Here is a 26,782-nt window from a genome sequence, read left to right as displayed (position 1 = left end):
ACAGAAAAGCTGCTAACCAAATGCAGGCAGTTCACAAATTACACTTCTTGATGTCAGATATAAACTGTAGTATAATTATAATACTCTTGAATATGGCAGTATTAAACAATGTGCCGTACATTGAGGTACACAAACCTATGAGAAATTAAGAGACGAAGGCCTATTAGACTGAAAAGAACATACACATACTGTATGTCTATGAACAAAGGATGTGAGTCATGTGACGCAGGGAAGGCAAATTATCAACACTGATTTTCCCATTTTGATTCTCTCCTCATTGATGCTTTACTGGATAAATAATTTGATTGCGCATCCCTACTTGCAGCTTGTCCTAAAAGTTCTCTAAAAGGTCTTCTGCTTGTCCAAAACGCAGCAGCAAGACTTTTAACAGGAAGCAATAGAAGAGAGCAAATCACCCCTGTGCTCCAGGCCCTTCACTGGCTTCCAGTCGAGTTTAGAGTTAAATTTAAAATCCTCCTTCTTACATTTAAGACCATTAATGGGTCGGGGCCATCTGATCTCACCGATGCTCTGGTTCCATACCGCCCCAACAGAACACTCCGCTCTCAGAATGCAGGTCTACTGGTAGTTCCCAGGGTTTCTAAAAGTACTGTCGGAGTTAGAGCCTTTAGCCACCAAGCCCGTTTTATGGAATCAGCTTCCAGCTAATATTAAAGAAGCCGAGACAGTCTGCACATTTAAGATTAGATTAAAAACGTTCCTATTCAACAAAGCTTATGGTCAGGCTAGTTGAAGTCGGAGTAGACTCAAAGTTTAGTCTAAGCTGCACTAGAAGCTATAAAGCTGGGGCAAGTGCAGCCACTGAGTTCTATCTCCTTTTTCTCACTCTACCTACCACTTATCTTACTTTATTTCTATTTTCCAATGTTAATATCTAGTTGTCTAGTCTCTTCATCACTAGTCACCCGGTGTCCCCCTTCCCCCCTCCCCTCTGGGGAGGGGCTATTTTTCAGCTGCAGCCTCCTGACTGTCCGGACCCCTGGCTGGATGGACGTCCTCGTTCCTACCCCCGTCTCATCTGGCTAGATGGATCTCTTCTTGTTCCTTTACTCCACTGCATCTTTACGGACTGTAACTTCGCCTGCTAATTCCCATTAGCAGTCCTGGGGCTTCCTGTCTATCCGTCCTGGGAGTGGATCTCTCCTGACTGTGGTACTCCCCAAGGTTTCTCATTTTCTCCCAAAGACCCTGGAGTTTTTGGAGTTTTTTCCTTGCCGACATGGAGGGTCTAAGGATGGGGGATACCCAGGACTTGAATTTATTTATTCATCATTGTTGCTTCATTTGCTGTTTCTGATTGTGTATTATATTGCCTCTGCAAAGCCCTTTGAGACAACGTTGTTGTGATCCAGGGCTATACAAATAAAATTGAATTGAATTGAATTGAATCAAGGGCTTAGGTTTGCATTGGGACGGTAGGGACATCACACTACCACCTTTTCAGGGTACTCAAATCTTCCCAAACTTTTAAGCAACCTTATATGCATTATATAATGAGTTCAGTTATATAGGTCATTTAGATTGTCTTCCCATATGTTGTAAGGATAGAATTGGCCCTACCATTATTAAGTCAATTATTTTCAATAGGTTCAAACTTATATTTACTCCTTTTCACTTGCTGAATGTGCCAGTCCATTTTCCCCCTCAAACATATTTCATTGGCTGATGACTTGACCCACACCCGACACAAACACGCACACTCACACAGCCCCGACAGAAATACAAATCAACAACATGCTGCCTCCTCCGCCCCCTTCGAAGAAGGGTATATTAAATGGTTTTTTTTTTTCGGCCAAAAGCAGCCAATGTAAGCAATTTAAAAAGACGCCAATGGAGGTGGGAAACATATCATTAATTTTGCTACTGAAAGTCCGACCTGGATCAGAGTTAGCATAACATTAAACTGTGTGAACTTGCTAACCTGTAAAACTCGAGTAGGAAGCTGCTTAGCGAAAGTGTCCTTCTGTTTGCGTTTTCTACGGGTTAATTAACGTTAATTAAACTGTGAGAAATGTAGTGAACTCTGCTGGAAACTACAGAACGAGAAAAACGTGAGCAAGAAGCTGCTTAGAGATAGAGGTTCGCTGCATAACCTCATATGTTGCTTACACCAGGGGCATCACTAGCTTTTAAGAATTAGAGGGGTTTAGGCCGAAGATGACTAGGATGCAAGTGAACCTGGCGTTATATATAAATGTGTAATGATAGAAGCTAATGCCATGACTTTTGCTCACAACACAGTAATTGGTTGTGCCCAAATATTTTAAGTCGCACAGATTACATTTTGGGCACATATGTGACAAAAATCTGTAATTTCAAACCCTGAAAAATACTAATAACTTCTTGATTTCTAATTTCTTGAAGTAATATCTGGGTCAGGCTAATTTACCTTCCACAAACACACCCCTACACACAAATATATATCCAAATATTTTACATATATAATATATATACTGTATGTATATATGTATATATGGCAGAAAACGCAGACAGGACTGAAAAAGCAGTTTCTGCTCTTGCACTGCTCTTTAAAAGAAACTGAATTTTAAGCCAAACCAACTGTTGTGTTTGATAGAACAATATCTTAATATCCTGCCATAGCAGATTCATGGCGCATTAAGCCCCCGAACTATTTTTTGTGTTTTACCCTGGAAACCCCCGTTTACAGACATTGCGCAACCGCTTTTCTTTCAACCCAGCCATAAAACGAAGGTAATTATATTTATTATTCAAAATGTCATTTTTAGCTTTGAATCATTAATTGTCTAATATTTCATTTAAAAAACAACTTTAAAAAATTATTCTCTCGCATATTTTAAACTTATAAACAAATTATGTCACAATGAAAAATTTGGCGTCTGTAAATTAGTCACGGATATCGACCTCATAACTATCGCTTAATTGTATTTTTTTTGTTACTGTCGCATTTCCCCCTATATGTTAGATGATAAATCATCGATCCAAACAAAGAAAAATTGAAAAATAACGTTTAAAAGGGTAAATATATGAAAAAGAAAATTTTGAACACTCCTTGTTGTCTGCGATTTCTGCATCGCGACCCTTGTTATTTCACCATGTTTCACCCAAATAATCCCCCAAAAATCCTGCTCTGGCCATTCACAGCTGTGTCTTGACACTCGGTGATACATGCTACATGGAGTTTTTGGGTCAAAACAAGATAAGTACGCGAAAATCTCTCGGTAAAATCGTGGCGTCTTTAATTCTGCTCTCGCGTGCTCCCGCCTCCAGTTAGGGTTTTGCTGTTAAATATATATATATATATTTTTTAAATGGCCTCCTGTTCAAAATTTTTCTTCCCCAAGAGAATTGAGATTTTAAGCTTTCCAATGATGTACACACATGCATATGGGACAATTTTGAAATTTGGCCCAATTGGGGGTCTCAGAACGGAACTTCAAGTCACCTTAGTGTTTTCCGCCATATACAGTGGGGAGAACAAGTATTTGATACACTGCCAATGGGTTTTCCCATTGGCAGTGTATCAAATACTTGTTCTCCCTACTGTATATAGTGTAGGGGTGTGTGTGTATGCTATATATAATCAATCTTCTTGGCTTTCTCCACTTTCCAATCATTACTCTCCTACTCACCTTTACAATAAGTGTCTCTCCCCTCTCACCCTCTTTGCTCCTCAACGCTGACTCCTACAGTTAAATAAAGGCGGTGGAGTGATTATTATTCGTGTATTATTATGACCATCCACTGATGATAATCATACAGTACAGGCCAAAAGTTTGGACAGACGTTCTAATTTATGCGTTTTCTTCAATTTCATGACTATTTACATTGTGAATTCTTACTGAAGGTAATAAAACTTAGTGAACATGTGTGGAATTATGTACTTAGCAAAAAAATTGGAATAACTTAAAACATGTATAATATTCTAGCATCTTCCAAGTAGTCACCCTTTGCTGTGATTACTTTTTTGCACACTCTCGCCATTTGGCGTTGGGACCTTCATTTGTGTTGCATTGAATGAGGTGTGTCCAAACTTTTGGCCTGTACTGTACGTGAATGAGCTCAGCTCCTGTTCTCATCTATGCGTAACGTGAGAAACAACTGATGCCCCAGATTCGAAGGAAGTCACCCCAAAGATGGTTCTAAAAAAAGACTTCTCTATAAATAACCTGGACCTTAACAATACATTTCAGACTAACTAGCTAGCAATAGCTAAGTAGCAGCATTATTTTAGCGCTAGGATGTAATTTTTGACCACAAAAAAATAAAAAGCAAAAGACGTGCGCAGAGATTGTCTGTTGTGTAGAAGCCAGGTTTTGAAATTTGTCAAACACGGAGCATTTGGTTTATGGGAATTTCTGCTGTTAGCTGGGGGTTTGAGCTAACTCACTGTTACTCCGAGCAGTGATACTCGCTTTCTTGAAATCAGTGTTATGTACATCCTTCATTCATCGTTCACGCTCTACTGCAGGCGTCAAAAGCACATACGCACACAGTGCCGGTATGAGCAAGTCACAGGGGAAACACGGACTGGAATTTTACTGATGTGGGCATTCTCTATATCAGTGATCTCCAAACTATTCCACATAGGGCCGCAGTGGGTGCAGGATTTCACTCCAACAAAACAATATATATTTATAAGTGTAATCAGTTGATTGCAGTCAGGTGCTGCTTGTTTTAGCAGAAACCACATTGGTTAAAAGGCCTGTGGTTGATCGGTATGAACAAAAACCAGGATCCACAGCGGCCCTCGAGGACCGGTTTGAAGACCCCTGCCCTATATGAACAAGTGAAATGGATTGGATAAGTACACACTGATAGGGCTCTTTACCAGTGAGGGGAAACTGACAGATTTATGATCATATTTAAATTAATAATGACAGGTTACATGAGTATTGTTTTAAAATTAATATTCTGGCAACTTAATTGTGAATATGGCAACTTTTTTTTAAATAAATAAAACACCACCAATAGTTTTAGGGGGGCTTCAGCCCCCCTAAAATAGACCTAACTACACTAGTGGCTCACACAACACAATCCTATTTTACTACATACATAAAGAAAACATTTGAGGGGGCTGCTGCAAGCTCCGCACACTAGCGTTGCAATCGACTTGTCGATCGTGATCGATGTAATGAGCACTCCTGATTTAGCATATCAATTAATTAGGTTCATATTCATTACCTAATCGGTTTGGTCTTATTAATGTCCCATCCCGGGCAAAAAGTGTACATGCAGGTTATGCTGTTATATCATCCCGACCAATGTTGAGACCAAACCAACGCCCTTGTTCCACATACAGTTGTGGTCAAAAGTTTACATACACTTGTGAAGAACATAATGTCATGGCTCTCTTGAGTTTCCAGTTATTTCTACAACTCTGATTTTTCTCTGATAGAGTGATTGGAACAGATACTTCTTTGTCACAAAAAACATTCATGAAGTTTGGTTCTTTTCTGACTTTATTATGGGTGAACAGAAAAAAGTGATCAAATCTGCTGGGTCAAAAATATACATACAGCAGCGCTAATATTTGGTAACATGTCCCTTGGCCATTTTCACTTCAATTAGGCGCTTTTGGTAGCCATCCACAAGCTTCTGGCAAGCTTCTGGTTGAATCTTTGACCACTCCTCTTGACAGAATTGGTGCAGTTCAGTTAAATTTGATGGCTTTCTGACATGGACTTGTTACTTCAGCATTGTCCACAAGTTCTCAATGGGGTTTAAGTCAGGACTTTGGGAAGGCCATTCGAAAACCTTAATTCTAGCCTGATTTAGCCATTCCATTACCACTTTTGATGTGTGTTTGGGGTCATTGTCCCGTTGGAACACCCAACTGCGCCCAAAACCCAATCTTCGGGCTGATGACGTTATCTTGAAGAATTTGAAAGTAATCCTCCTTCTTCATTATCCCATTTACTCTGTAAAGCACCAGTTCCATTGGCAGCAAAACAGCCCCACAGCATAATACTACCATCACCGTGCTTGACGGTAGGCATGGTGTACTTGGGGTTAAAGGCCTCACCTTTTCTCCTCCAAACATATTGCTGGGCATTGTGGCCAAACAACTCGATTTTTGTTTCGTCTGACCACAGAACATTCCTCCAGAAGGTCTTATCTTTGTCCATGTGATCAGCAGCAAACTTCAGACGAGCCTTAAGGTGCCGCTTTTGGAGCAAGGGCTTCCTTCTTGCATGGCAGCCTCTCAGTCCATGGAGATGCAAAACACGCTTGACTGTGGACACTGACACCTGTGTTCCAGCAGCTTCTAATTCTTGGCAGATCTGGTTTTTGGTGATTCTCGGTTGAATCTTCACCCTCCTGAGCAATTTTCTCTCAGCAGCAGGTGATAGCTTGCGTTTTCTTCCTGATCGTGGCAGTGACAAAACAGTGCCATGCACTTTATACTTACAAACAATTGTTTGCACTGTTGCTCTTGGGACCTGCAGCTGCTTTGAAATGGCTCCAAGTGACTTTCCTGACTTGTTCAAGTCAATGATTCGCTTTTTCAGATCCATGTATGTATATTTTTGACCCAGCAGATTTGATCACTTTTTCTGTTAACCCATAATAAAGTCATAAAAGAACCAAACTTCATGTTTTTTTTTTTTTGTGACAAAGAAGTATCTGTTCCAATCACTCTATCGGAGAAAAATCAGAGTTGTAGAAATAACTGGGAACTCAAGAGAGCCATGACATTATGTTCTTCACAAGTGTATGTAAACTTTTGACCACAACTGTAACCTCTATTATAAAATAAATGATGAGTGATGGGCAAACTTTGGGGAGTCACTAACCACAGTGGCTGGTGAGCAAAAATGTTCATATCCTGCCTTGAATGCAGCAAATCATGCAGGAAAGACACAGGCCGGACATGGTGGCCATGTGCGCTTCTCCTTAATGTTCACTAATGATCTGCTGCTAATTAGGAATTCCTGGGTGGGGATGTGTGGGACTTGCATAATCATTGACTCACACCAACTTGTCCCTTGTGCTGAAGAAAAGAAACACACTGGAGCTGATCCTCAGCAGCAAGCATCAGCAGTGAAGGTTTATAGTTTATAAGGGATGGCCACACTTTTTTTGCCCCATGAGCCAATTTTCAAATGACCAACCCAAAATGATCTATCATTAGAACTCTATATACCGCACTAAATCTAATATCAGTGTTTAAATATGTGTACAATTCATTGTTTTCCTAATCAAAATACAGTAAAACTTTGATTATTGTCTGGACACGTGTGATTGGCTGCGCATGTACTGTGACTCGTGCAAAAACGAACTGAATTGCCGTCATGAATGTTAAAGGCTAGACACCAAGGAAGGTGGGTGATCGACTAAAGAGGCTCTGACATTGGTTCCTGAGCTGCGGAAGTAAGGAATGGCTGACTTTTCTTTTCTCGCCCAAATGAGAGCACTACCTGTAAGATCTACCATGACATATTGGGCACTTCTGGTTTATTCAAATAGCATGATGGCCAACATATTTGTGAGAGCAGTAAAATCAATATTGTGACAACACACATTTAATCATTAGTACTGGCCACTATGTCATGCGAGTCAACACCACTGCAAAAAATGACAACGACAAAAAAAACACAAAAGCAAGAGTTCATTGGAATAATACCGTTCTCACATTTTATTGGAATGTGCAGGTGAACGCTAAAGTGTGAAAGCTGAGTGTACGTCAATTTGTCTTTTCTTTCACTGTTCGAACAACAGCACCAGGAAAGAAAATCCCATCAATGCCAATTATATACAGAAATATAATCCTTAGTACACGATGCATGGATGGGCTATCCAAATGTTCATGAAAGTAAAGGGGTCTTAGGCCTGAACTCGCAGTATTTTTTTTTTTTTTTTTTAACATAGAAATTTATGTAGAGAGAATTTTTGTTACAATGTTACAATACAGTTGAATGTATGGCCAGGTCAAAATGTGTTGCTCTGCTACTAGCAATACAAACCAACAGAATGTCTCTTTTTCTGCACCACTGAGATATCTGCAACCAGAAAGCGGGAAATGAAGAATTGTCTCCCCTCAGTGTTACACTTCGGTAGTGCAGTTTGAGTTTTTGGCACAGCTCCTTCTTGCATTCAAAACGAATGCACGGACAGTTACCCTCAGAAATGACCCATTGGCAATTATAGATGCACAGGTGCATCAAGAACTGGTGACTTGCGCGAGCAGGTCTGCAAGCAGTGTCCTCACACACACTTGGCCTCCATGTCGTACAGTTGGAGAAGGTCAGAAATCACAGTATCCAGTTCTGCTTTGGTCACGCCCTCACAAAGCACCTGCACACACGCACAAATAGGCTGAACTTCAAACAACCTAGATTTTCTTGCCTGAAGGAAGTGGGAACCATGACAAGTCTTGTCTCTTCTTCCCCAGAATTTGCATTTAAATAGAGCAAAGCAGAGCTTCAACAAAAGAGACCTTATTAGTAAAACTGCTTGACAATGGAACGTTTTAAAGTGCACTACCGTCAGATTATTATAACAGGGTGAAGACTTTGAAGAATGACAGGAAGTGGGGAGGTAGGCTCTAAGCTTCAACCAAATTTAAAAAGGATACCGAGCTGTAGCATAACACATTGATATTCGGTAGTCTCTGTAATCCTAAAGCAACTAAAAGGTGGCCGTTATTAATTGGTTGATAGCTAACGTGGGTCAACAATTTGAACAAGAACAACAGAGTGCAGAATCTAAAACTGGTCTCAGTTTTTCTTTAACACGTCGTCCTTTTTTTCTCCACAGCTTAGCTATGTTGTTACTACAAGTACATGCACACAACTAGTCTTATTATTTAATATTTCCTGATTGTGTCACATTCTAACTGTTCCTTTTGCCTCAATTCTATGGCATAAAAAATATCTGAGAAGTTCTGGTACAGGATGTTTGAGTTTGTTTTTCCCGTAGGAATTCTCATTGTTGTACTTGCAAAATTTAATGCCTATCAATATAAGAGCTTTATCACAAATTCTGGTAATACAGGGATGATATTGCTCATAAATGGATCATTAATGTGGTTAGAATAGTATACAATAGCACTGCATCAGTGTTGTTTTTGGCAGCCATTTTAATTTTCGTATTAGTCATATGGACGAAAATACTTAGTCATATTTTAGTCATTTCAAAATGTGTTCGTCTTCGTCTAGTTTTAGTCCATAAATAAAATAAATAAATAAATAAATAAAAGGTTTCCAACAATTTCGAATGAACATGACAGATGAGCAAATAACTGTAGAGTCTGCAAGGACATCACCATTTTCATGATGATAAAACACAGCAGGAAAACAGCACATTATTTGCAATTAATTAAAGTCCTGGGACCTGGACGCCACGAACTGTATGTAAAATGTTTTCCAAAAGTTTAGGAAGACACGAGTCACCACGCTAAATGCTAATGCGAACGCTACAAGTTTAGTGTGTGACGATCACTCAGCACAGACCTTAAAAGGCTAAAGCAGTGCTTCTCAATTATTTTCTTTAACGCCCCCCCAAGGAAGACGTAAATGTTTCGCGCCCCCTCCCCCAACTCTCTGCCACCACTGTAAATAGTATCATTTGTCTATAATATTACTATTATAAGTATGTCTCAGCCTAACATTGTGTCCTTATTTTCTATTAAAGAAAAAAAGTAACATAGATCAACTTATAATAAAGTATAACTTTATTAACATTGTTTTTCTTGAAACAGAAAAGACAACGCGCATCAATTTGCCTGAAGTAAAAAAAATAAAAAAATTAAAAAAAAGTCACATCCAAACTGTAAAAATACACTCAAGGTACATTTTTGACCATTTGATACTGAAAAATAAAATGTAATAAAATCAGTAAATAATAAGAAATTCAAAATGATTAGAAACATTTACTCTTCAGGACAACATGCCAAAAAATTTGACCGAAAAAACCAAAACTGAATAGAAGGGGGGGGGGGGGGGGGGGGTCTTTGACAGAAGGAAAGTTTTTATTTTCGCTGATTCACCACAGTGCTCACTGTTTTACTGCTATAACACTGACAAAGCGGGACGATTGTGACAATTGGCAATATTCAGCACGTTTTCGCTGAAAAACAATCAAGCGGCTTATCAATGAGATTGAGGTCTAATGTCTTTAAGTGGCGTCTTAACTGATTTGGCTTTAGACTCTCCGCTATAATCATTTTTAGACTCAGTAAACAGTGGTCTTTCCTCATTTCCCACTATATTAAAAGTCAAAGCCAAAAGGCCAACGGCCCGAAAAAACCGCATTCTCGGCGGCCGAGGGAGAACCGTAGGTGAGGGCGGTGGTCGTGACGATCCCAAGCCGAAAACGGCACTTCTCGGCCGGACACGTGAGAACCGGAGTAGACAGTGGGTCGCTGCGTGTGCGTGAGTCCAGCTCTGCATGAGTCTCTTCCGTGTGCTCTTGCTTACTTCAAAAATTGAGAGCGCCACTGCCACTCACGGAGTGGATGTGCAAGTACACTTTATTCTAGTACGGCAAAAAAAAAAAAAAAAGCATGTTCCTCGAGGTCACTCGCGCCACCCCTGGCATCGCACCATTTGAGAAGTACTGGGCTAAAGCAACATGGCATAGCCAAGATATGAAAACAAAACTTACCAAGCAGCACCTGAAACGTTTCACAAAAAGAGCCTGGAATGGGCACGCTTAAGCATGTGTATGGGGCAATTACGGGGTAGGGGGGCGCAGCACGTCACATGAGTGACACGACCAACCACTGCTAAATGCGTTCTAACTACACATACAATAAGAAAATATCACACATTGTGAATTTATGACAAACTATGGCTAATTTTCATCTCGTTCTGGTGTCGTCAGATGACAGCTGGCATCCATCTCGTTATGTTTTAGTCTCACAAGACACGCTTTCAGCACGTCATCGTCATGAAAATGGTAAATGGTTTTATACTTATATAGCGCTTTTCCACCTTTCAAGGCGCTCAAAGCGCTTTACAAAACTCGTTGACGAAATATTTTCGTTATCGTCGACGAAAACAACACTGCACTGCAGCAATACAATTTTAGATGATGACAATGTAGCTTACTTGACATTTTTTCAGAATTTTAACGGGTTCCAAAAAATATAATTTTGTTGAGCACACATACATGCACGTAGCCAAACAAAAGTCTACATACAACACTCAAGAGTATCCTAGTCCAGTATTATAAAATCAAGTAAGAAATGACTTTGAATGCAATTAAAAGATAAAGTCAAGTGTGCAAAATTCCAACCCAATCGCACATACGCACCTGCCACCAATGTTTCTCTCCAACAGGCAGCTCCACTCCGTAGCTATTGAGAGCCAAATACAGTGTCGCTATAGCGATGTGTTGCGGCCTGTGCCGGATGCACATGGATCCATGGTAGCAGTCTCTAAGCAACGCCCAGGAAGTCTCAGCAACAGGGCATCGAGACCAAGCGTGGCGGTTCACCAATGATTTCACAGACATCAAGTAGTGGAGTAAATACTATAGAGAGGGGGAGATAGAAGATCCACTTAATATCGCACACTTGTTACAGAAGAGCTCCAAAAACTGTAATACGCAGTGTTGGGCACGTTACTTTAAAAAAAGTAATTAGTAATTGTTACTCACTACTTCTTCCAAAAAGTAACTGAGTTAGTAACTGAATTACTCTATAGTAAAAGTAACTAGTTACCAGGGAAAGTAATTATTTCCGTTACTTTAAAAAGAAGTTGTTGTATGTCAAAGAATTTGAAATTTTCTGAGCAGTATTCGAGTCAGTTGACTCGAGAAGAACAGACAGGTAGTTGTTATAGAACCTTGTAATATTTATTGCACCTCACCAGCAACACATTTATCCTACACTTGAAGTGCAACAAAAATAAACAGTAAACAATATAATAAAATAACAATCAGCAGTAAACAATATAAAGTGAGTTTAATCAATTAAATCTAACTCCCACAACCTGAGACAACTAGGCAAGTAGACATAGCCTACTGTACTTCCAAGTATTTTGACTTGAAATAGTATTTCCTCGTAAAGGACAAATTTTCCTCTGAATGCTCTGCCATCATATCCCTCTGCATCTGTTTTGCGTGGGTGTGTTTGCCGCACGCGCTGTTCCAGTTTGTGTGTGAAAACACCGGCTCTGATTGGCTTACCATGACACATGACTAACCCTCAGCCAATCACAATCACTTCCATCGCATCTATCCAGGTGGTGCATTCAGGTAGCCTCGTCGCCCTACTCCTCCCGTCACCCTCAAAGCGTCTGCAGTCCTCAAGATGGAAGCTGCATTCTTGCTAGCTGACAGTGAGGGATGGGAACGAGGCTAGCATTCAGGTGTAGCAAAAACAGAAACGTTAGCAAGTTTTGGAAAGCATTGTCTAATTGAATGAGCAGGGACAAACAGTCTGGAGTCATAAGAAGTACGTGCTGTAATATTCTGATACAGAATGAAACAGCGCCAATATTGTTTTGCTCACATGATACGGGAGTGAGTTAGAGACACGGCCTGCCGAGAGCCGTATGTTTGTGTTAATGTTGAAGTTATGTGTGCCATTAAAGAAACAGAGTGCCAGCACATCCTGTGTGGTACACTTTTGCTAAAAAAAAGCACATAACAAAACACGTGCGCGATTCTCGAACCTGAACGCACCCCAAGTCTTGGATGACAAACAGAGCAGAGTAGACTCGCTATGGCTGGTAATTTCTCCAATTTATTCAAAGTAACGCACCGCTTTTGACCGTCAGTAACGGTAATGGCGTTGCAACGGCGGAAAAAATCATTAGATTACCCCGCTACTGAAAAAATAACGCCGTTATGTAACGCCGTTATTTATAACGGCGTTATTCCCAACACTGGTAATACATAAACAGTCCACCGAAAAGGCAGCTTCGACGATAACTGCACACACTCTGGAAAAAGCGTGACTATCGCACAGTGTCAGCCCTACTCAAGTCAACAAACCTTGTGAGGGTGCTCAAAGGAGACTTGGAAATTGAGCTGTCGTAGGATGAGAAGCTCACACTGCACCACACTGTCTCTCAAGTCCCAGAACTCCTTGTCACATTCTAAAGGAGGGCTGCCACTGTTGAAGTACCTGGGAGTTGTAGACTGTGTTAAGGCGAAAACAGCGGCACACTGACCATTTTGTCATTATTATTGTGCTTTAAACTAAAAGGGGAAAAGAAAAAAAATCAACAACACCCTGCCAATTTTTATACAAAACTGTGGCTTTGAACAAGCATTTTACAAATGATGTAAAATGTATGTTTTTTCTCTCTGGTGATTTATTGTGGTTTTCTATCATTTATCTGTTCAGCATCTCCACATAAACAACTACAGTATTTTACCTGTGGCTCACGTTGATGATGTCACGGGTCCTTATGTGCTGCTCCTCCACTTTGCCTGCCAGGTATACGCAGCTCATGGCCACCAGGTAAGGATCATATACACTTAAGTTGACCCGTTTGAAGAAGTTGTGGTATAACACGCACGCTGTAGCCACTGGCACAGAGTGCATGCCCAGCTTCACTCCTGAGCAAGAGATTCATGTTAATCATTGTTCATATATTTATTTTAGGGATGTCCCGACCGCATATTTTTGCACCCGAGTCCGAATCACCTGATTTTGAGAATCTGCCAACACCAAGACCGAAAAAAGTTATTCAAAAAAATTCTATATTTTTTTACGTCATTTTAAACATGTTACGGTCCTACTGAATTAATTTTAAACAAAAATAACTTAGAAAAATGCTTCATTGAGTGAGTCCACTCAAACCCACTCAGAGAAAGCCTCACTGACACAATGAGTTACCACAGCACACTACCGCTAGTGTTTAACAAGCTCATACATTCGGCACCTTTCAAGGTGGCGCTCCCAAGCTTCTCTAGTCAGATCAAAGTTTCGTTAACTTTAACAAGCAGCTGCTTGGTGAGCAAGAAAAGCAGCAGGAGGGACAGACAGAGGCTGCGAGAGCCTGATGCAGAGAAACATATATATATTTTTAATTAAAACCCCAAAGCCGATTCATTTCACCCGATTCCAATCCTCTGAAAAATGGCGCGATCGGCTCAATTTCTGATCACGTAAGTGGATTGGGACATCTTTAATTTATCTGATAACATATGACATAATTCACTTTATTTATGGCGTTCTATAGAACACACCAAGCCTTCTTTAGGTTGCAGAAACCAATAATGTTCTATTTTTTTTTTTAAATTAAAAAACTGACAAAAACATTTGTGTTAAGAATCATATTTCCATTTAAACTGAGCGGATGCTGGTCGTTTTCTAGTGAGGTAAAAATAAAATTAACAATAAAATAATTTTTTCAAAATTAAAAGAACAATAAGCAAAAGCGTTCAATGTACGGCATTAAAAACAACATACTTCAATACATTTGCAGACTACAACCACAGTATTTAAAATACAACATATATAAATTATAAATGTAAGTTATGGTTTTTTTTTTTCCGAGGGCAGAATTGTGACATTAGTCCTAGAGATGTCCCTAACCCTAACCCGATCACGTGGTCATAACACGGTAGGGATTCAACGACACAGTTAAGTCACGGTTCGGTACGATTTTCAATTCGATTCAATACATTTAATACTCTGAAACATAAAATACAAGTGTTATTTATTTATTTTGTTTTTTACGTGTTTTTATTTTGCTAAAAAGGAAAAATAACAATGCAATCATATAAACATGCATTTTAGTGCATAATATTTGTGTGCTTACTTCTTACTGATCTGAAGAAACTGTATAAAAATGCTGAGAACAAGCTTTATTGTTTGTGAAGTGAGGCGGGGCACACTGTTGATTGCTACAGCTCTCTGACCAGCTATGTTTACCAAATGAGCAAAACATCCTATTTGTGGTCCAAGTCTCAATGCTGACAGCACTCCTGCGACGATCTTTCAAAGAAAGCATTTGGATGCGACGCTCAGCACGTGCGCTCAGCTTTTTTGGTGACCAACTTGAGGCCTGTTCTGGGTAGACCCTGCTCTTTTAAAACGCTGGATGATCTTAGCCACTGTGCTGCAACTCAGTTTCAGGGTGTTGGCAATCTTCTTGTAGCCTTGGCCATCTTCATGTAGCAGAACAATACATCTTTTAAGATCCTCAGAGAGTTCTTTGCCATGTGGTGCCATGTTGGAACTTTCGGTGACCAGTATGAGAGTGTGTGAGAGCTGCACTACAAATTTGAACACCCCTGCTCCCTATGCACACCTGGACGTAGTAACACTAATGAGTTACATGACATTTTGGAGGGAAAATGACAAGCAGTACTCAATTTGGACATTTAGGGATGCATTTTCTAACCCCGGTAACACACTAGAAACGTCAACGGCGCGTCAACGATCCCGTCACGATAACGCACCAGTGACGCTCAGCATCAATTTCCATAGGACGCGTTTTACGAGCAGAGCATCTGTGGAGCGGCTTGATCGGTTCACGCGAGGATTGCAAGATCGCGCGAGAGTAGCGGGTATTTAAAGATAATAAAACAACCATTTGCCGTTCAGACCCCGCGTATTGGTCAGCTTTCTTTCTGAAAGAAAGAAGAAAAAATAAGTCCTGTGCTAAAGCGAAAAGCAGTCCCAATGACAAAAATTTTAACATGTATTTTACAAATTAAATTCCTCATTTTTTTTTTCCCTCTTATGAACATTTTTCTAAAGCTTTATTGTTTTTTTCTCAAGTTAAAGCACCACGCAGAAATTGATAAACTTAATTGTGTAGCAGGATTTGTGTATTATTCTTATTATTTAATTAGGGGTATTTAGCTCATTTCAATTTATTTTATTTATATGGGCTATTATTTGTTATGTATTTGTTTTACAAATGTGATGTAGTATTCATTTATATTCTATATTTGATGTAGTATAATTTTAGTTCCTATGTGAATATTAGTTCGTACTTGTTTTGTTGTGGTAGGAGGGTTTTGTATTGAATATGGGGGTACTGATGTGCCGAGATTAAAAGCAGAGTTGATACTGTCCTGCAGTAAACCAACAACAAGTAAACTGTGACCCGATCTACCCACCGCCTCAAGAGATCTGAAGGACTCACAGTAAGTTACGATTGCGTGTTAGTTTAAAAAATCGACTGGCTCCACCGTATTTTTACACGAGTGACTTCCGTATGCCCGATCCAACCTAGTAGTATTGACGCAGGAGGCCCGCGTCTCGCGTCAAAAAAAAAAAAAACTCTGCCGTTCTTTTCGCGTGCGACGAGTTGAGCGCTTCTGGGACACGTCCAACACGCGGCCGCACTGCGACTGGTGTGCATTGACTGATTGACTTTAACGGCCGCGTTTCACTGCGTTATCGCGGCGGAATTGTTGACGCGACATTGACGTTACTAGTGTGTTAGGGCCCTAAGGGGTGCACTCACTTTTGTTGCCAGGTGTTTAGATATTAATGGCTATATTTTGAGTTATTTTGAGGGGGAATTGAATTGACAATTATATAAGCTGCACACAGACTACTTTTCATTGTGTCTAAGTATCATTTTGTCAGTGTTGTCCCATGAAATATATACTTAAATATCTGCAGAAATGCGAGGGGTGTACTCACTTTTGTGATACACTGTATATACACACCCACACACAGTACAGGCCAAAAGTTTGGACACACTTTCTCATTTGTGCTTTTTCTTTATTTTCATCACTATTCACGTGGTCAATTCTCACTGAAAGTAATAAAACTATGAATGAACATGTGCGGAATTATGTACTTAGCAAAAAAGGTGAAATAACCTAAAACATGTATAATATTCTGGTATCTTTTAAGTAGCCACCCCTTGCTCATTACTTTTTTTTTGCACATTCTTGCCATTCTCTTGATGAGCTTCAAGAGGGAGTCACCTAAAATGTTTTTTGACTTCACAGGTATACTTTTTCAGGGTTATTTTGTGGAATTTATTGCATTATCACTGGGGGTTGGACCTTCATTTGTGTTGCATTAGCCTGTACTGTAGAAATTTGTATATACAGAATTTGCAATGTTGAAACCAACTGCAGAAAAGAAAATGCCCCATAGCAGCAAAATCATCAAGAAAATCCCAACCAAGATAGCTCCATTTATCACATTGGTTGACCAATTTGTTTTATGTTTATGTAAAACAAAACAATTAAACTTAATTTGTTAGCAACTGTAATCTGGGTCACACAACTGATTTGGGGAAAAAAAAAATTATAATGTGTGTAGTATAGCTTTTTTCGAATTGGAAACCAAAGACATCTGGATGCCCTTTCTATTTCCCCTTAAAGGTCCAATAAAATATTACAGCAAGTGACTGAGATAATAGCAGACCATATTTTTTACACAAATCCATCCCAAAAAGTGACAGAAAAGGCTTAATAATGAAAAATTAAATCCTTCTTTCTCAGCTGCCACTAAAAAACAGAAGTTGATGACACAACCAGAATATGTGACCGTTCTGTCTTTCCGTCAACATGTACTAGCATCAACAAGCTAGGCCAGTGTTCACTAAATCCGGACCACGGTGCCACTTTTCCTGTCGTGTTTTCCACGTGTCTCTCCCCTAACACACCTGAATCAAATGATTATGTCATCAGCAACCTCTCCAGAAGCCTGATAAACATCCTGATTATTTTGATTCAGCTGTGTTGGAGGAGGGAGACATGGAAAACACGACAGGAAAAGTGGCACCGAGGTCCGGATTTAGTAACCCCTGAGCTAGGCAGTACCATCAAATATCAGGCTGTGACGTCACAGCCATTTAGGGGGAAAAACGTGCAATGTTTTGGATGGAATAACTATGAAATGATAAAACGGAGGTTTGAGTGTCAAATTCGTTTTCTTCATGTAAAATTGGAATTAGTGCAGTCATTTCCATTTTTTATTTATATAATCACAATTTCTAAGGACCGTCAATACATTTCCGAGGTATCGGATCGTAGCAGACCCTCAAAATTAGGTGACTTGGACTCATCTGCAAAACTATATGATCTGGACATTCCTAAAGTTACTCTATTGGAACTCACTGGCTTTGCATCGAAGGAAGAATGAGTTTTTTGTTACCTGTTTCCATTATGAAGCGACACACGCGAAAGTGCGTTTTCACGTCACGAGGAATTTGCACATCTTCACCCACGCCAAAAGAGTTCTCAGCAGCTGGAACCACAGGTGGATCTTGAGAGGCAGATGAGCGACAGGAAGGACCTGGTTCCATGACTTCTGGAACATTACCACGGAACTAATTATTAGTTAGCGTAAAAACATTTTACACGACTAAGTTTCTGAAAAGGAGCAAAAGCTACGGCTAGCGAATAGTAGCTATCGGAAATATAGTAAGTAAAGCATACAATTTCCGGTCAAATGCAAAGCGCCAAAAAACATAGAGGAATAATTATGTTGAGTTTGGAAGAGTTCAGAGATTCCCTAACCAATATACTTTGTAGGGATTTTATACCGCGTACTATTGTGTTCAGCCAAAGGCGAAATAAAAAAAAAAAAAAAAAATAGTTTGGGAAGGGTACAGACAGAGGCGCGCCGTTAATACGTCACTTCTGTCGCCTAATTATGACGCAACTAACTAGCGTAATGAACTTCAAAATACAATTTCAATGGTAAATATTTATGTTCCAAGGCGTTGCACTACTTATATAAAATATATTAATGCGTCTTTGGAAAATTTGGAGTCATGTTTTAAACTTTGAAGACGATTTGGCTCATGGCATTCTTGCCACGTAAGAACGTATATCAATTTATCTATTGTTTTCTTGAGTGTTTACGACTGAGAATGTATGTAAGTGTACTTACTTTCATTCAGAGTTTTAAAATATTGATAGTGAATATTTGTGTAAAATATATTTTTTTAAATTCACATGTAAATTTCAGTTCAACTTCACTTAAAAGGCAGACGGACTAGCAGAAAAACGTATCACTGTTTAAAAAGCCAGACGAGTGATGCCTTGTGACGACGCTTTGCGCTTTTCTCTTTCTTTTTTTCTTTTTTTTTTTTTTTTAACTTTTTTTTAACAGTCGATGACGCGTCACTTTCTGCTTCAAAAGGTCACGTGATTGACGTGGTTGCTATGCAACGCGCCTGCAAACAACCGCACAATGTCGTCCAGATACTCAGCAAATCAGGTCAGTAATACTGCAGAACTGAAAGTTCGTTTTTCTCACATGAGCATTTTATGTAACCTTTGTTTCCATCCTCAGTACGATGATGCCTTCAAGTCTAAAAGGCTGCAGAATTGGTGTATGACGAAGCCTGAATTTAAGGTCGCTAAACTCATTACAGCACTGATTTAGCTTGTCAGACTACATTTCAAAGGTAGCACTATCATCTAAAACAGTGGTGCCCTTCAGAAAATCTAAAATACAAGTGACAGGAACCAAACCCCAATCCCAATAAAGTTGGGACATTGTGTAAAGTGTAAATAATAACAGAATACAGTACAACAATTTGAAAGTCCTTTTCAACCAATGTTCAATTGAAGACAAAAACAAATATTTAATATTCAAACTAATTGACATATTTGGTTAATTCTTTTCGAATAACTCTGTATGTAATCACAAAATTCTTTGCAACTGTACATTTAAAAATATTGTTTCTAAACCGTTGGGTCTTTTTTAGCGCTCACAGTTAACAAAGTGGTGAACCTTGAAAAAAAATGTTTGAACATGAAATATCAGTTTTCAATTAAATACAGGTTGAAAATCATTTTCTAATCATTTTACTCTGTTTTTATTTACTTTTTAAATAATGTCCTGATTGGAATTAGGCTTTGCATATGCTCTTCACCTTTGGCACATAAAAATCAATAAAATAGTGTCACTAAACAAGTCTAATAATTTATTCATTCATCTTCCGTGCCATATACAATGTATCACAGAAGTGAGTACACCCCTCGCATTTTTGCAGATATTTAAGTATATCTTTTCATGGGACAACACTGACAAAATGACACTTTGACACAATGAAAACTAGCCTGTGTGCATCTTATGTAGTAGAGTTAATTTATTTTCCCCTCAAAATAACTCAAAGTATAGCCAATAATATCTAAACCCCTGGCAACAAAAGTGAGTACACCCTTTAGAAACTACATCCCTAAATGTCCAAATTGAGTACTGCTTGTCATTTTCCCTCCAAAATGTCATCTCACTCATGTTACTAGATCCAGGTGTGCATTGGGAGCAGGTGTGTTCAAATTTGTAGTGCGGCTCCCGCCCGTCCCATCAGACCATAGGACATGGTTCCTGTAATCCATGTGCTATGTTGACATGTCTTCAGCAAACTGTTTGCGGGCTTTCTTGTGTACCGTCTTCAGAAGAGGCTTCCTCCTGGGGTGACAGCCATGTACACCAATTTGATGTGGAGTATAGTCTGAGCACTAACAGGCTGACCTCCCACCTCTTCAATCTCTGCAGCAATGCTGACAGCACTCCTGTAACGAGTCACATGACATTTCGGAGGGAAAATGACAAGCAGTACTCAATTTGGACATTTATGGGTGTACGTAGTTTCTAAGGGGGGTATTCACTTTCGTTGCCAAGGGCTTTAGATATCAATGGCTATATTTTGAGGGGAAAATAAATTAACTCCATTATATAAGCTGCACACAGACAACTTTTCATTTTGTCAAAGTGTCATTCTGTCAGTGTTGTCCCATGAACAGATATACTTAAATATCTGTAGAAATGCGAGGGGTATACTCACTTTTGTGATACACTGACTGTATATAACCACTTGTATGATATTTGTAGGCACCCACAGCACGAAAAGGCTGCACCAAATTCGTTGCAGATAATAGTGGACACCTGCTTCCTGGAGTAGTCAAGGTAAACCCTTAAAAATGTGTGTTTTGTTTAATAGTGGTCGGTGTGCTTGTACAGCATCATTAGATTACTGTGGCATTGTGTGTGATCCACCAGAAAGGCAGTGTTTGGCCTGACTTCAAGGGGACATGGGATCTTCCCGCTCGAATACCAGCCCATAAAATCAACCCCACTAGCCGCTCTGCGGAAGGTCTTCAACGCCTCAAGGCCTGGGGTTTGGACCCTGACCACAAAGCCACCTCTCGGCCAGCAAGCAGCAGCAAAAAAACTGATGGCGGCAAAAAAACGGATGCTTTGCAGAACGCTGACAAGGAGGTTTGGCCTATTCTATTGGCAGCCGCGGTCACACACCAGCACGTCCATACACACTTCATTGCCTCTTCTACTGTCCTCTCGGGGATCATAAAAGTAGCAGTTAATATTGATACACATAACCTCTGAGGTTGAGTTGAAAATTTTTGCTTTGAAAGAAGTTTTACGAAATCTCGTTTTTTTTTTTTTTTTTTTTTTTTTTAAGTTCAACCTTGGTAATGCTTTAAGAAGAAAACAAAAACATCCCTAGTTATGTTGCAGTTGTCTGAAACCCTACATTTGTTGTTTGCTGCTTAATTTGGACTCATAACATTGCACATTCAAATATACTATCAAAATCATTTCAGAACTCTGAGGGTGTACAGCAGGACAATGCTTCATCCGTGCCCCCACCAACAGCTGAAACCCAGCCAGCGTCTCAGAGCCGCCCAGTTTCTGCAGACACCAAAACTGGCAAACAGAGTGTGAGCCAGGCAGATGAGGTTTTATCTGTCATAAATGCTGCCGATCCTGTGACAAGCAAACCAGCAAGCCTGAGAGCGATGTCATCTTTGAGCCTGGAACAGGCGAAAACAACTCAGAATAAGTGAAAATAGTAAATGCATTATTTGTCCCTTTTCTAAATGGGATGACTGTATTGATGTACCAGATGCTATAGACATAGAATTCCTACATTTTCAATGTGATCACTTTCTCTTTGTTTAATAGCTGTCCATTTAGAATGCCTTTGAGAATTATGGAGTCATCAAATGTTTCAAAACGGTTTTGTTGCAATGAAAGAACTGCAAAGTCTACAGTGATATCTTGCCCACCGCAGATTTTTTTCAATTAAAAAAACATATACTGTATTTCATTTAAAAATCATATATACATGTACAAATCATTTTTCTTAAATATCTTATTTATATCATAATTATTACATTTGCAGTGCTGAAAAACCCTTGATAAAAATCTACATATACACAGGGGTGAAAGTGGTTAGAATTTCTTGCCGGAACTCCCCGACGTGAAGGTCGCCACGGAGCCAGAATTTTTTTTTTTTTTTTGGGGGGGGGGGGGGGGGGGGGGTGAAACCTCCTAAAACTACTAAAATGAAAAGAAAACTGTTTTGGCACAGTTATTTCTATAACACATAAAAAAATGATTTTCATTCAAAATTGTATTTTTTCAAATATTTGCAAAATAAAAGTTCACAAAAACAGCAATAACCTCAACCTCCATCTCCTAATTATGTTGTCCCTCATTTCTCCACATACTAAATGCGAAATCTCAATTTTAACTAATTAAGAACATAGGATGTATATTAAAATTGAAGTTAATGTAAACATTTACTTTTGCTTTTTTTAATATATAAGTGACATATATTCAGAAAAATAAGTATAAATGACATATTATGCAGAGTGAAATGGAATATATTTTGAAGATTAAACGGACTCTTTTTAAATCATAAGGAAATGAATAAGTAGCCTAACATAAATGAAGAAATATAAGTCCAAAGTGCACACTGACTGCTAAGATGTTCTGAACCTCCCCATCAGAGCAAATAGAACGAAATATGATAAATAAGCTTCAATTCTTTCCTTGCTCTTAAAGATTTGATCCATTTTCTGTTGCATTGCCAGCACTAATTGTGCTGTAAAAGTTGTAAAATTTATCCCACTTGAAAATATGCCTGTAATTGTCAACATGGGTAAACCTCAACCATGAGAGACAGAATGTGGAAAAAAAAAAACAAATTCGCAGTGTTTGATTTTGAAAGAATTTATTTGCAAATCATGTTGGAAAATAAGTATTTGGTCAATACCAAAAGTTCATCTCAATACTTTGTTATGTACCCTTTGTTGGCAATAACAGAGGCCAAACGTTTTCTGTAACTCTTCACAAGCTTTTCACACAGTGTTGCTGGTATTTTGGCCCATTTCTCCATGCAGATCTCCTCTAGAGCAGTGATGTTTTGGGGCTGTCGTTGGGCAACACGGACTTCAAAATGATAACAAGAACGGTTAGCAAAAATCCCAGAACTACACGGGGGGACCTAGTGAATGACCTACAGAGAGCTGGGACCACAGTAACAAAGGCTACTATCAGTAACACAATGCACCGCCAGGGACTCAAATCCTGCACTGCCAAACGTGTCCACCTGCTGAAGAAAGTACACATCCAGGCCTGTCTGCGGTTCGCTAGAGAGCATTTGGATGATCCAGATGAGGACTGGGAGAATGTGTTTTGGACAGATGTCTAAATTTTAGTTTAAAAAAAGAAACTACTTAAAAAATTATTCACTCGCATATTTTAAACTTTTAAACGAATTACGTCACAATGAAAAATTTGGCGTCTGTAAAAAAAAGTCCCGGATATCTACCTCATAACTATCGCTTAATTTTTTTTTTTTTTTACTGTCGCATTTTCCCCGATGTTAGATGACAATTTGATCCAAACAACAAAAAAAAATTGAAAAATAACGTTTAAAAGGGTAACTATAGTGGGGCAAATAAGTATTTAGTCAACCACTAATTGTGCAAGTTCTCCCACTTGAAAATATTAAAGAGGCCTGCAATTGTCAACATGGGTAAACCTCAACCATGAGAGACAGAATGTGGAAAAAAAAACAGAAAATCACATTGTTTGATTTGTAAAGAATTTATTTGCAAATCATGGTGGAAAATAAATATTTGGTCAATACCAAAAGTTCATTTCAATACTTTATGTACCCTTTGTTGGCAATAACGGAGGCCAAACGTTTTCTGTAACTCTTCACAAGCTTTTTACAAACTGTTGCTGGTATTCTGGCCCATTCCTCCATGCAGATCTCCTCTAGAGCAGTGATGTTTTGGGGCTGTCGTTGGGCAACACGGACTTTCACAGATTTTCTATATGGCTGAGATCTGGAGACTGACTAGGCCACTCCAGGACCTTGAAATGCTTCTTACGAAGCCACTTTTGTTGCCCTGTCTGTGTGTTTGGGATCATTGTCATACTGAAATCCCGGGATTTTAACGGTCTTTCCACCTATCTGAAAGGAGCTAACGTGAAACATTACTCCTGCAAAGGACCTGCGAGCGCAGTTGTTATGCTGTATTTACTCATACCAAGTGTGAGTTAACCTTCCACTGAGCAAACCAGTTTTTCGTCTCGTTAGGCAAAGTACTAATCGTTAAAGGAAATGGAATAAAGCACGTGGATTGGATGCAAACCAGCTGGCAGTGTATACTCCCAATCGAATGCATCCCACCCTCTTTCCGAAGCGCAAGCTGCACCTGTTCACAAAATGACAAAGTTTCAGATATTATTCCTAAGATGTTTCCTAGAAAGTTGTTCATTTTATGTTTAATGCGCCAGTAAGCAGTGTTGTCACAAATTACTTAAAAAATGTAATTTAATTACTGATTACTGATCACACCACAAAACAGTAATCTAGTTACTTTACTGATTACTATCAAAGTAACTAATTTACTTTAAAAGTAACTTATCAGTTACTTTTAACCAATTTTTCTCCTTTTGCTGCGTCAACATGAAAATGACAACAGAAAAATTTCATCGCATGTAATTGAATTTTTCACATTGAGTTAGCGGGGGTTTAATTAGTTGATGGAGTTGTTTTCCTTTTTTTTTTTCTTTTAAACCTGTCCTGTTCAGCTGTTTGACATGGAGAATGGAAGTGCCAGGATGGTCTGAACAGTTTTAATGTTTCACATTGAGAGTCTGACATACTCCCATTGTGATCATTCAACATACCTCTTTTATTATGACAAAGCAGCGAACAGGAAGGGGTTATGGGGGAACAGAAGAAAAGAAACACAAGAAAGAAAAGAAACACAAACTACAACAAGAAATACATTTAACATCTAGACCACAGGTGTCAAACCAGTCCTCAAAGGGCCGCAGTGGGTACTGGATTTCATTCCAACGAAATGAGATGAACTTTTCACCAATCTGGTGTTTTACAAGTGTAATCAGTTGAGTGCAGTCAGGTGCTGCTTATTTTAGCAGAAACCTCATTGGTTGAACAGTGCTGGATCTGTTGGAACAAAGACCAGGACCAACTGCAGCCCTTTGTGGAATCGGTTTGACACCACTGTTCTAGACTAACTACTAATACAGTATGTTGGTGCTATCGTCAGCTAGATGTATTTCCAGTTGACACCATGTGGGGGGCCTGTTGACCAGGGAAAGAGGGGGACGGGGGTGGGGGAGCGATGGAGTTGATTTCAACCACCAAAGACTCACGCTAGCTTAGCCACTCCGGAGCCCTGAAACTAACAAATAACTGACAAAGTGCACGGAATTTGTTCAAATGAACTCCAACGACTAAATAAACCCCCGCTAACTCCAAGATAAAGCCTAATGTAAAAAATTCCCCTTTAAAATAAAGACCTAGCTGTTAAAATATTGTCTATAAAAGTTGTAAAGCAATAAAACAACAAAAATTAGTGAAATGAACAAGAATCCTACAACGTATAATGGGTCAAAATCATTTTTCGAGCAGATCATGTGACTAGCACCTTAGAGACTATGTTTTGCTTTGCTTACCCAAAACTACACCTGTGGAGGCAAGATGGATATTTAGAATTTCTGTAAACCTAAGCTTTCAAACGCAACCAACAACAACTGAACTTGAACAGTTTTATATATACGTTTATATACAGTATTGGCCAAATGTTTGGTGACACCTCAAAGATGGATACTTTGAAGAATGTAGAATTTAAAACCTGTTTTCAGTTATTTCTTTTTTTTGCCATTCCACATGTTCGTTCATAGTTTTGATGTATTCAGGGAGGATTCACAATAGTAGCGAAAATATATAAAACGCAAAAATGATGAGGTGTGTCCAAACTTTTGACTTTTTTTTCCCCAGAGTCATCAACATGCTTTGCCCCCATTCCCACAAAAGTAAAACTCCGCCTATGGTTACAAACACTAACAAATTGTGCATAAAGGCTGGTTACAAACTGTAGAAGTGCTGGCTGTCTTGTCACCTATAGGCTTTGTTTCGAGTTTTGTCGCGTCGTGCTATAATTCCAAGTGCTTCCTTGTTGAATTGGATGTAGAGTTTTTAGCTGCAGACATTTCAGCCAGCGCAAAGTTTGCAACGCACTGAGATATTTTTGTCATCTTTACTGGACAGAAATGTGAAATAATGGCTGTATTTCCAGTGAGCAAAGGCAGCCATTTGCGGTACATATCCTGCCTTTCACTGTTAGCATTCTGACGAGGAAGCGGCAATGTTGTTGACCGCCGTGGCAGACAGCGCTCAAACAGCATGGTAATACACGTGACCCGTTTTTTTTTTCCCCGATGAGAAAATGTGAGATGTGATGTCACTCCCAAACTCGAGAGCAATGTTTTCAATTCAAATGCTCTTTGTACATGACTACAGAATTCTTCATTCTACAAACATTAGGCAAAAACAAAATAGTAACGCACAGGCTCAAAGGAAACTAACTTTAATCGGATTACTGACTTGGAAAAATGAACACGTTAGATTGCTCGTTACTGAAAGAAAGTAATCAGATTACAGTAATGCTTTACTTAGTAACTAACTTAATTACTTAGTAAAGTGTTACTGACAACACTGTCAGTAAGATAGTTGAAAATGGTTGATCAAAAGAAGCTGAGAGAAGAGAGGACAAGACCTGAACATGCAGGTCACGCCAGTAAAGTGTTCATTGA

At 39.2% G+C, this 26,782-nt stretch overlaps 2 protein-coding genes across 4 annotated transcripts; one reads left to right on the top strand and one right to left on the bottom strand.

Moving 5' to 3' along the window:
* Window positions 1-7,533: 7,533 nt before the first annotated feature.
* Window positions 7,534-18,505, bottom strand: ccnq (cyclin Q). Its single transcript, XM_057857424.1, has 5 exons — window positions 18,035-18,505; window positions 13,332-13,515; window positions 12,946-13,078; window positions 11,260-11,478; window positions 7,534-8,298 (listed from the first exon to the last, which is right to left on the bottom strand). The coding sequence occupies exons 1-5, from the start codon at window positions 18,183-18,185 to the stop codon at window positions 8,209-8,211; spliced, it is 777 nt and encodes a 258-aa protein (XP_057713407.1). The 5' UTR covers window positions 18,186-18,505; the 3' UTR covers window positions 7,534-8,208.
* Window positions 18,083-22,155, top strand: cfap126 (cilia and flagella associated protein 126). 3 transcript variants are annotated; one of them, XM_057857437.1, is made up of 6 exons: window positions 18,083-18,219; window positions 19,028-19,105; window positions 19,181-19,243; window positions 20,729-20,803; window positions 20,897-21,115; window positions 21,460-22,155. In XM_057857437.1, exons 2-6 carry the CDS (start codon window positions 19,079-19,081, stop codon window positions 21,700-21,702), a joined length of 627 nt encoding a protein of 208 aa, XP_057713420.1. In that variant the 5' UTR covers window positions 18,083-18,219; window positions 19,028-19,078; the 3' UTR covers window positions 21,703-22,155. The 3 variants fall into 3 exon arrangements, with proteins under 3 accessions (XP_057713420.1, XP_057713429.1, XP_057713438.1); XM_057857446.1 differs by lacking the exon at window positions 18,083-18,219 and adding an exon at window positions 18,520-18,582; XM_057857455.1 differs by lacking the exon at window positions 18,083-18,219 and adding an exon at window positions 18,609-18,702.
* The last annotated feature ends 4,627 nt before the right edge of the window (window positions 22,156-26,782 follow it).

The sequence above is a fragment of the Corythoichthys intestinalis genome, chromosome 2 (assembly GCF_030265065.1).
Source record: "Corythoichthys intestinalis isolate RoL2023-P3 chromosome 2, ASM3026506v1, whole genome shotgun sequence".
Lineage (NCBI taxonomy): Eukaryota > Metazoa > Chordata > Actinopteri > Syngnathiformes > Syngnathidae > Corythoichthys > Corythoichthys intestinalis.
This window is presented reverse-complemented; position numbering and strand designations above follow the sequence as displayed.

Bases quoted from the DNA above. Each gene is read 5' to 3' on its own strand.
- ccnq (XM_057857424.1), bottom strand. From the start codon at position 18,185: ATGGAACCAGGTCCTTCCTGTCGCTCATCTGCCTCTCAAGATCCACCT. The intron at 13,516-18,034 runs GTAACAAAAAAC...TCTCTTGCTCAG, and splicing joins TCGCTTCATAATGGAAACAG to GAGTGAAGCTGGGCATGCAC. The intron at 13,079-13,331 runs GTAAAATACTGT...TACAACTCCCAG, and splicing joins ATCATCAACGTGAGCCACAG to GTACTTCAACAGTGGCAGCC.
- cfap126 (XM_057857437.1), top strand. From the start codon at position 19,079: ATGTCGTCCAGATACTCAGCAAATCAG. The intron at 19,106-19,180 runs GTCAGTAATACT...TTCCATCCTCAG, and splicing joins CCAGATACTCAGCAAATCAG to TACGATGATGCCTTCAAGTC. The intron at 21,116-21,459 runs GTTTGGCCTATT...AAATCATTTCAG, and splicing joins TGCAGAACGCTGACAAGGAG to AACTCTGAGGGTGTACAGCA.